The 10,568-nt window shown below is 36.4% G+C and overlaps 1 protein-coding gene across 1 annotated transcript; it reads left to right on the top strand.

The window, feature by feature from the left end:
* Positions 1-2,299: 2,299 nt before the first annotated feature.
* LOC134184711 (tyrosine-protein kinase receptor UFO-like) lies at positions 2,300-3,365 on the top strand. The gene is made up of 3 exons (XM_062652457.1): positions 2,300-2,391; positions 2,752-2,911; positions 3,225-3,365. Exons 1-3 carry the CDS (start codon positions 2,333-2,335, stop codon positions 3,363-3,365), a joined length of 360 nt encoding a protein of 119 aa, XP_062508441.1. The 5' UTR covers positions 2,300-2,332.
* Positions 3,366-10,568: the final 7,203 nt, after the last annotated feature.

Here is a 10,568-nt window from a genome sequence, read left to right as displayed (position 1 = left end):
ACCGCCTATATAGCGTGTGCTACAGAGAACGTTCTCATTTTCGCAACTGGCTGGGAGCCTTGTATACCAATAAGCGACATAAGAAAGTGAGCTTACCAGATGTACTGTAAACGCAGATGCGTGCACACCTGCATGTCACCAGAAAATACGCGTTATTTCGAAAAATCACCTCTAGTAATATAGCCTAGCTGACGTCGAAGCATACTCAAAATTGCAGATGTGGCTTGGTTGCTATTCGCAGCTTGCTTCAGGTGTAACAATTGACTTACGTTATTCTACGCACGTTTTCTAGTTTGTCTCTGGCAGATTTGACATTAACATTCACTATTGCAGATGTCGGTCTTGATTTATGGGTGGTTTATTGCGTTCTTCTTTTTCTTCAATCTCTTTAGTCAAGGTAATAGTAGTCACTAGCACTCTCTGTATACTATAGCACCGTTAACGTAATAAAATCAATGTCCCTTTCAAAGGGAAAACAGCATTTACTCGTTGCCGTATTCGAAGAGGCTTTGCTATTACTCGAGTGCAGCCTTTCAATGCCAGCATGACTTACGGATGTGAAATGACGTCTGATGGTGACTCGGAGTATCATTTCTTCTCTTCTTACAAGTCTTCTAATCTCGACCAAACCATCACTGTACTCATAGATCGAGGATCAAGACAACCGAAATCCGATCTCAGAATCTTTCTAGTCTCTTACGAACAGATACATTGGAATGTCACAGCAAACAACAAGACTACTTTAAAAGCAATTAGATTGGTAACAAATTAGAGTTGATTTTTTAAAAATGTTTTTGCTTGATTGTTTCTCTTTCTAGAGTTCTCCACCTAGCACTCCAACTGCTACAATAGAAATTGATTTAACCAAGATTTCTCTAAAGGATTCAGTAAAACATGCGAAGTTCTATAGAGGAGTTTGGCCTTCAAACGGTCAATTTGTCAAAATACTTCAATTAAAGTCATTTGCTTTTGCGCAATTCCAACAAACAGGAAAATTGAGATCTTTCAGTTCCGTCTACACAGCATCTAATGTAACGATCCCCATTGGAATCACCAAAATGTTGCCATACGGTACCTCGACCGTAACCAGCACTCCATTCCCATTATTGCAACCGTCGACAGACACGTTAAATAGAACTAGTGTAAACGATATATTTAATGACTCAAGTGGAGAAAAACAAATCAACCAAAGTTTGATACATCCATTTTCCACATTTGCCAAGAAAATAGCTATTTGTCAATGTTTTGCAGGTGATGTTGATGCTTGGAATAGCAGCTCGAATTTTATGTCTACGTTATTTCCGTTGTTAGAACGCAACCAAACGAGCAGTCAAACTACTGTTGTAGCCATATCTGTATGTACATCTGTGCCTATTTGCATCTTTGCGATAACAGTGAGTCTTATAAAAGTAAGAAATCAAGAAATTGCAAACACAAATCACAACGGAAATGATAACGACGACAATCTCTTAAAAGTATGTATAGTAAAAATTTTTATGTACTCTTGATTTTAGTAAGTTACATGTTTATGTATATATATTAAAAATTAAAATTTTGGCTTATAGAAAATGCATTTGTTAGGTAATGACTTGCTACAATATAATATGACTTTAAGTTTCAGCAGATAATTTCTGGTTGTAGAAATGTTTTACAACAAATAAATTTGGTTTGGTAAACAGGAAATGATGAACTAGTCAACATGGTAGAAAGTCGTATTCCGGATGTACATATTATATGTGGCAGTCGAATAATAGTTGAGTGCTTGCTTGGTAAAGGTGCGACATCGTGTGGAATTTGACATTTACGCGCAGATTACATAACGTTTATGTACAACAGAAAATTTCGGACTTGTTTACAAAGGTCAGTGCACAGCGGCAGTTCAGGAAAAAAGATTATTCTTCCAAACCCAAACTACCGAAGACATACCAAATGACAGTTGCCATCAAGAGCATAAACAGTAAAATTATCTTATTAAATTAAGACAAGATTGTGCTTAATTAAAATTTTCGTAGATGAAATTAAAAGCGACAACGTAACTGGATTCATGAATGAGTGCATTTCAATGCACAAACTTAATCACCGCAACGTGCTCAACTTGATAGGAGTATCTGCAGGCAAAGAAGACATCGGAGGGCCGCTGATCGTCTTACCTTATATGAAGAATAGAGATCTTAAATCATATCTTTGCAATAAAAGAAAGCAATGCGATGTCGATAAAGACGAGGATTGCACGGTGAGGATACAAATAGTATCGATAGACTTCAAGTTAATTATGAAATTTGTTTTACAGCCAAAGAAACTGCTAAGCTACGTAATAGAGATTTGTTCGGGCATGGAGTATCTCAGTACTTGTTCTATCATTCATAGAGATCTAGCAGCAAGAAACTGCATGTAAGACCAGTTCACTTATCCTTTTCACGCAGATTTATTTAAAATATTTATAAGATTAGTATTCGTACCAAATAAATAAATATATATATATATATATTTATATATATATATATAATAATAATTAAACGTATGTAGACTGTTTATGTAGTAATCAATTTGCAAGAATAAACTTCCTGTATAGAAAGAAAATTAATGTAATAATATACAATAATTTTAGTTAAAACAAACCAAACCAATTGAAGCTTGTATCCTTGACTGTTTACTTCAGCATTAACCCAAAAGTATTATCCTCGTGAATACTAAAATGTACCAAATAAACTGCCATTATAACGTATAATCGTAATATATGATTTTTTGAAGGCTAGATTGCAACATGACCGTAAAGATTGCTGATTTTGGTATGGCTCGTTGTATCAACGAGCAATCCTACTACAGGCAAGAAAGTGACACACCAATTCCCGTCAAATGGATGGCTCCTGAAAGTTTGCTGCAAAGAGTTTATTCTGAGAAAAGCGACGTGGTATAGTGGCAGTGAAAACTGTGTTGCCAGTAACTTGCAATTGCTTATATTGAACATATCCGTTTGCGTCCGTGCATTCATGCATGTTTGTTGTGCCTGCGTGCGTGCGTGCGTGTTGGTGTGTGTGTGTGTGTGTGTGTGTGCGTGCGTGCGTGCGTGTGTGTGAGCGCGAGCGTGCGCGCGTTCATGTGCGTCTAGATGTGCGCGTGTAAGTGCCTACCTGCACCTAGTGGTACTGAGGATCGCGTAAAGGCCTAATTTCAGTATATTAATAAAACAAATACAGTATTAAATATAGCTCTTTATCTTACAGTGGTCTTTTGTCGTGACATCGTGGGAAGTATTCAGCCTGGGAAAGTCTCCTTATTCAAACACGCCTAACATTGGAATTGTTGATTACCTCAGGACAGGACATAGGTTACCACTTCCTGCTGCATGTCCTTCCAACATGTGAGTCAAACTAGACGCTACAGTTCACTAGACAGTACTCCTCTCTACGGTCTACTTAGTCTAAAGCACATGTACAGAATTTGCGAGTTACGTAGAATTTTAAGTATACGATTGTCTGAAGCCTAGATGTTTAACGCAATAAGCCACCGTATTTGAGTGTCTAGGAGATATGGCTCGCGCTAGCAACTGCGGGTAACTTTCTATTTACATTTAGTACGGAGCAAGAAATTGCATCCAAAGGCTATTTTAATATTCGTAGTTTACGAAAATTGGATGGATGGAAAGATTGAATCTATTTGCAAAGTAAATAAATATTGAAATGACAATTGGTCTGGTCTGGACAATTGCAGGATCTGGTCATGCTGATAGACCCAATGGCTGATTCTGACTGTCAGGGAGTAGATATTTATGTTAGAGCCCGTGAATTTGTTTATGCTGCAAATGCATGAATATATATGTAAGTCATGTGTAACATGGAGTGTGGATGGCACGGTCATTTAATTTTCTACATTTCAATTTTTATTTTTTAATTTTTTCATTTTTATTTAATTTTATTTATTTTTTTAATTTTCTTAATTTCTAATTTTTTAATTTTTAATTTAATTGCATTCTTATTTAAAATTTTTGTATTTATTAAATTTTAACTTTTTTTTTTAATTTTTATTTTTTTATTTCTATTCTTCTTTTATTTTTTTGTAAAATGGTTTTTCATCTGTTGATGTTTGATTCTTGTGATCTCTAAATTTATTTTTTAAAGTTTGATTTTAGGCACCTATGTGCTCAAAACTAGAAACTTGAACGCGCAGTCGCTTATTCAATCAACAATTGAAAATGATCGTAGACACTAGACACAGCGGGGGGATCTCAGCGGGGCATCCATTCGAACGCGTGTCTCAGGGGACAACATTTCCAACACTCAAGCAGGTGTTTGTTTTTACTTTACTTTTCGTCACGTGCCAAACCACGCTGGCTGCTGTTGGCCGCGGACAACTCCTCTCTGACACACAACGTTGTGCCAGTGAATACCGCGGTCCCTAGCTGTGTACGTATGTGCATTGTACACAACACACTACTTTTACCGTAGATGAACCGGTTAGAGGGGAACTGCTACAGATGTATATCTAGTTAGCTAGGCTCCGCACTAGCGGATCGCCGAGTTGGCAACTGTGGTGACGAAGTCTACAGACTCGTTTGTTGTCTAGGAAAATTCGAGACACAATTAAAACATCGAAACCGTCAACCTACTACAATTAAGTAGTAGACTGCGCGCTTTCACGGGCACACTGTATACCATAAGGGTGGGCGTGGTACTCTATAGCAGGTCACATTTCTCTATTTGCATGACGTCGCACAACTCACCAAGTAGACCGACATGCACCTCCATCGTTTTCTACAACGCTTTCTGAACTCTATTTGAAGTCAACTCAATTGAACTCTATTTTATGTCAACTCAACTGAACTCTCTAGTTGCTCAACTCAACTCAACTAGCTAACTCAACTAGCTAACGTAGAACAGTGTGCGGCTACAATTGAAAGAACATGGTCATAGCTATAGCCAGCTACAACTAGTTAATAGATAGACTACTAGGTCAATGCTAGGTATAGCTACGAGAGTCAATAGTGTTAGACAATGCTAGTAGATCGAGTTCTACGGTGTGACTCGGCGATCTCTGGACTGTCATATCGTCGGGGCCTACGTTCACATCTGCAGTCAAGCTGCGTGACAAGGAGGGTGCGTGACCATTTCGTTCATTCCATTTTCAATTCCAGACAACAATCGCATGTTCAATTAGAAAACTAAAGAGAGTAGTTTGTGCATACTGTAATGTAGTGAAAAGAGTATGTCTTTCCTTTGTAGAAGAGCATAATCAAAGCTCAGAAGAATATATAAGTATATATTTATCAATCGTGATTCTCGATATCCACAAGCTTAATTAAGTTATATAATAATAACAAAAGTACGGAATCACATACAACTAGCCTCCTCAACTTGACTTCAAGTGGGCTGATCTATAATGCTTGAAATAACACACGATTTACAAATTTCGTCACTCATTCAGTAGAAATGCTGTCAGAAATGATTTACTCAAAAAGTTGAAACAAATGTTTATCTATTAATTAACGATACCTATTGGTTAAACGTCTCGAACGGTTACGGTTCTACGAACATGTACTTGTTAGTGTTTTTCAAAAATTAACATTTGCTAACGCCATGTAATTTGTTGCGATCTAGGTTTTCGAGGAAGTGCCAGTTATATCGTGCTAGATTTCCGTAACGCGATGTTAATTAATTACGCTCACGTTGGCCACGTTTTCCATAACGTGCGTTAAACCGTAGAATATTTAACTTCACTTAACTTCAAAGCAAGTTTTGCGCATAAACACTTTGAGTTTAAGTTCGAAATTATCTGTGTATGCCTGTTGTGGAAAAAATCGTGCCATTTTAATTAAGAGTATCATACTTTCATAAATATTATAAACATACACTATCACATATCACATATCAATCTGTCAAGCGTAACGTCCACTTTCATCTGGGACTGTGCAGGATTTTTGTAAATGATAAAAAGTAACAGTAATTTATAAACGAATTAAGCAAATTTTCGTAAATTTCAAAGATTGGTGAATGATGGAATACGATTCTAGACATGTACAAGACTATTCTGTTATTAATATTAGCAAACGTTAATACGCATTCAAGATGATCATGAAATCATTACAATTAGATACACGTGTCCAATATTTTACAACGTTGTGGCCACATCAATTTTCTAAGAATTTATCTGTATTGGCGCTTGTACATGCTTTGGATGCCCGTCTCTAATTTCTAACGTCCTTTCCAGTGAACTTAGTGCTGATAATCCTAATTAAGTCTGCTAAAACTTGTTGGAATTTGCTTGGTAATTAATACATGGAAATTTGAGTAAACTATTTGATACACACTTTTGATCAAATTGCTAAGTTATCTATTTTAATATAATTGCTAAATGAAGTTCTGAATATATTATTATTATTACAAAACGATCTACCTCTTTTCTTAAATTTAATAAATATTTTGAAAATATTAAACTTTAAATTATACCTACACTTAATCTTATATATTGAAATATTAATTGGCATTGAATTGGTCTAACCATGCAGACTATGTTAGACAGCATATCGTGAAACCGAGCAGCTGATCGCACTCGTGTTAAGTTTTCCCAATAAAAAGAGAAGAAATATAAAATATAAAAGAGAAGAAATATAAAATGTACATATATATACATTTGACATTACGCTCCAAAAGTCTTGGAGTCTAGATCTGCATCTCGAACTTGAGACCCAGGCTAGCACTCAGGCAGCTACAGTTTCTTTGCAATATTGCATGCATGACTCAACAGAAGCGGATCCAGGATGGGCACACGTGCACTTGTTGCACGTGCCCATAGTGACAACAGAAATGACATTGCCAAACGAAAACTTCGAAATTTGCTGCTGCCAGACAATCTATTGCAAGATATAACTTCAAAGATTCAAGCGTTGACAATAATGAATAGGTCAAATCTAGGTGGTTGAGTATACAATTAATGTAATTGTTGTTTAATACAACGAGACAGATAAAGCTCTAATAACAAACCATAGAGAGTCCATACATTACAATTTATATTATACACGCGTACACTGAACATATCTAAACTGCAAGGTTGTACATCCAGTCATAAGTACCTCTGAATATGCCCTTGAGTCTAATTGGTCTTGTACCTGCAAGAGGTATTGTACAAGTGGAACTCAACTAAACTGGGTCGGTTCGTTCACACTCCCCAAACCCCCCATACGTACGCGCCTGAGGAACCAGTAAAAGATTTGTCGACTTTTAAAGAAAGAATATTACGTTTGTACAAATATAAAGAAACACCTGCAAACTTTTAACCAACCCAATTGGTATTGTCACCATGCATATTCACGTAAACAGTTCGATAAGTGAGCGCTATATTTTCGCTATTGCTGCTGTGTTTTGCTATTCCACATTGACAACGCATGCATATGGACTCTTACATAGTAGCAGAAAGTCGGTTTACGCAATCAAGGTTCCGAGTGTTCATTAAACGTTCCTCACAATGACGTCAGTCATCTAGTGTCATTGTCATACTACGATTACACTCTACGTCTCTTCATCCATTAGCATTTTCATTTCATGCTATTGTTTTCCTGATGAAGTCGTCTTTTATTTGGTTAACGGTCATCTATTGGTACTCATACTCCGATCGAGGTAGACGATTTGCTGTAACTCGCTTTCTCGCATATGTTTCCTCTGATGAGCTACCGCGATGTACTGCAGGTGTCTTCGCTACGATTACCGACTGCAATCTGACCAAAGATTACAGCACAGCAAAGATCAAACCTTACGAAGCCAACTCGACTTACGGTTGTAAAGTTGCATCGAAGTACAATCTGGAGATTCACTTGTTTTCATCATACAAGTCAGCGTCGAGAGACCAGACAATCAACGTGACGCTACAAACACAAGATAAAAGAAAGGATGCCGTTATACGATTACTTCTTTTTTCTTACGAAACCGTTTACTGGCACTTGGGCGCGGATTTCCGGACAACTGTGAGACTTTTGACATGGGTAAGTTAAATTTGGATTTAGCAAAGCACTTAATCTCATATAGTATAACTGTATTGTCTTGCATGCATGCTAGTGTTGTTTCAGATGTAATAGAGCGACGTCGTTTGAGATTGACCAGTCTCTAATCATAATGAAACAAGAGATGAGAAAATGCTCAAAATACGTAGGTGTGCGTCCTTCTGACGTTGGCGATATGAAATTTAATGAAGATGACGTGATGTCTCAATTGGGGAGTTTACCATCTGCGGGTACACAATCTGAATCTCGCCTTGTGTCAGCTACTTTTGTCTTCTCTGCTTCTCAAGTCAATATTCCAGTTTCGTTTAGCTATCACTCTTCACCCTCAAATGACACGATTGCAATTTCGCATGTCATAGACTCTACAGAAGATTGGGTAGCAACAAACAGTAAACGTGTTTTAGAGTCTTTGCACAAAAAGTCTCTAGCAATATTTGTTTACGTCTTAGGTAATGATCGTTTTTCCTTATCATGGAATAATACATTTGACTCGAACAAAACTAACAATTCAACCAATTCAAGATCACTATTTCTTGGGTTGACAATAAGTGCCTCTTTGGTAGGAACGTTTTTTATTTGTATAGCATTAGCAGTGACCAGAGTAGCAATCAGAAAACACGGAGATCACTTGACACATACAGAAACAGGAGAGACAAACGACAACATGATAGGTAAAGTTATTAAAAACTCTTGAAGTTTTGCTGTATGTTATTGTTTTATATATTTTAGGAAATCCTTTATATGAACAAAATTCAAAAGCAATATTGAAAAACTGTCTACCTGATGTTGTGCGTTTCAGTGGAAGCAGACTGTTGATTGAACGTCGTCTAGGAGAAGGTCTAATTCAGACTCAACACTATTTTTATAAACTAATTGGTATAGCTTTGTTTGCAAGGTCATTTTGGGCTTGTATACGAAGGTACTTACTTGATGAAAGAAGGCTGCGATGAAATAAATTTACAATGCCATCCAGTTTTAAGCTCAAATGTTGCGATGTGTCGTCACGGTACCAAAGTAGCCGTCAAAGCACTACGAGGTGTTTCTCATTAGATGACATTGCACTAAGTATTAAATATATGTCACTAATTATATTTTTAGAAAATATAGAAAATCAGAGTTTGGCTGAATTCCTTAAGGAGTGCTCTTCAATGCACAAACTTGACCACCCAAACGTACTTCAACTGTTAGGTATATGCGTTGATCACCCAGACATTGAAGTACCTCTCATACTGTCAGTTTACATGGAAAAGGGAGACTTAAGGTCATATCTTTGCCGCCAGTATTTGTTGACTGGAAAGAAAAGCGAGTCTAATCAAAAAGCAATGTGTTGTCAACAGGTGAACTATATACGTTTAAGTTAATTAATCAAGTTAAGAAAACCCAAGTTGTGTTATGATTGCAAAGTTTCTACCAAAACGTATTCTAACTAAAATTATCATTATTTAAGTAAAAGTACACATAGATGAGAATATATTAATTTTTAAATGTGGTAAACTATTATAATAACATTGTTTTTAATAACATATAAATAATATATTTTGAACGTGTGATCGTGTTTCTATACATAATTGAATGTTGTTTGTTTGAGTATGTTCATGCATTCATGCATAAAAATAAACCCTTTTCAAACTGATAATTTGAGTACCAAAATTTGTCAAAACTTTGGTTGCACAAACGGTGGCACAGTATTGGCAATTTAATTGTAAGGGTTAAAGAGCGTATGTCTACAAATTTACATTTTTGTATTATTGTCTGTGCCGTTCGTATATTATTTAATAAAGCATAAGAGACTGTTGCGAATAGTTTGGCCAGTTTAGAGGCTGGACGTGAATCAGACATTGATCATTTAAAGAAAGCTTAAAGAAAAGATTTGCAACTCCAAGTCTATCTAACCAAAGACGAATTTTAAGAATTAGAGTTGAGTAACAGACTATACCCATTGCACAAATCTAAAACTTAATAAATATTTAATACTGTTTGATTAAAATCCCGAAATGTTATGCATTCATTTAACCCACTCCATATCAATTTTCTTGTTTGCGCACATTTCTAAATGATTTCTTTGTTATTAGATTTATCCAGTAGACAAATTGAAAAGCTACGTCTTACAAATTTGCCAAGGCATGAACTACTTAGTCGACTGCAGTATTATCCACAGAGATTTGGCAGCAAGAAACTGCATGTACGTATATAAGTTACAATTATTGATCTGACTACATAAACCACTAACCTGCGGTGTCGTTATTATGTTGAAGGTTAAACAACGAAGAAACAGTAAAAATTGCTGATTTTGGTATGGCTCGTTTCATGAACAATGAGGAATATTATCGTGAACGTGGAAATAACCCAGTCCCAATCAAATGGATGGCTCCAGAAAGTATTTTGCAAAAAGTATACTCGGAAAAGAGTGACGTCGTAAGTAAATGCCCCCAAACAGAAATGTTTGCCATCTACGTAACATACAGTGTGTATGTAGTGGGCGTTTGGTGTGACAGCTTGGGAGGTGTTTAGTATGGGCATTTGCCCGTACATGGACGTTGACAATCCGAATATCGTCAACTACTTGTATCGAGGAGGG

This window comes from Corticium candelabrum, chromosome 9 (genome assembly GCF_963422355.1).
Source record: "Corticium candelabrum chromosome 9, ooCorCand1.1, whole genome shotgun sequence".
Classification (NCBI taxonomy): domain Eukaryota; kingdom Metazoa; phylum Porifera; class Homoscleromorpha; order Homosclerophorida; family Plakinidae; genus Corticium; species Corticium candelabrum.
This window is presented reverse-complemented; position numbering and strand designations above follow the sequence as displayed.

What these genes read in the sequence shown, in the direction of transcription:
- LOC134184711 (XM_062652457.1), top strand. Translation starts at nt 2,333, where the DNA reads ATGGAGTATCTCAGTACTTGTTCTATCATTCATAGAGATCTAGCAGCA. An exon ending in CTAGCAGCAAGAAACTGCAT is followed by an intron (nt 2,392 to 2,751) that starts GTAAGACCAGTT and finishes GATTTTTTGAAG; the next exon opens with GCTAGATTGCAACATGACCG. An exon ending in ATTCTGAGAAAAGCGACGTG is followed by an intron (nt 2,912 to 3,224) that starts GTATAGTGGCAG and finishes TTTATCTTACAG; the next exon opens with TGGTCTTTTGTCGTGACATC.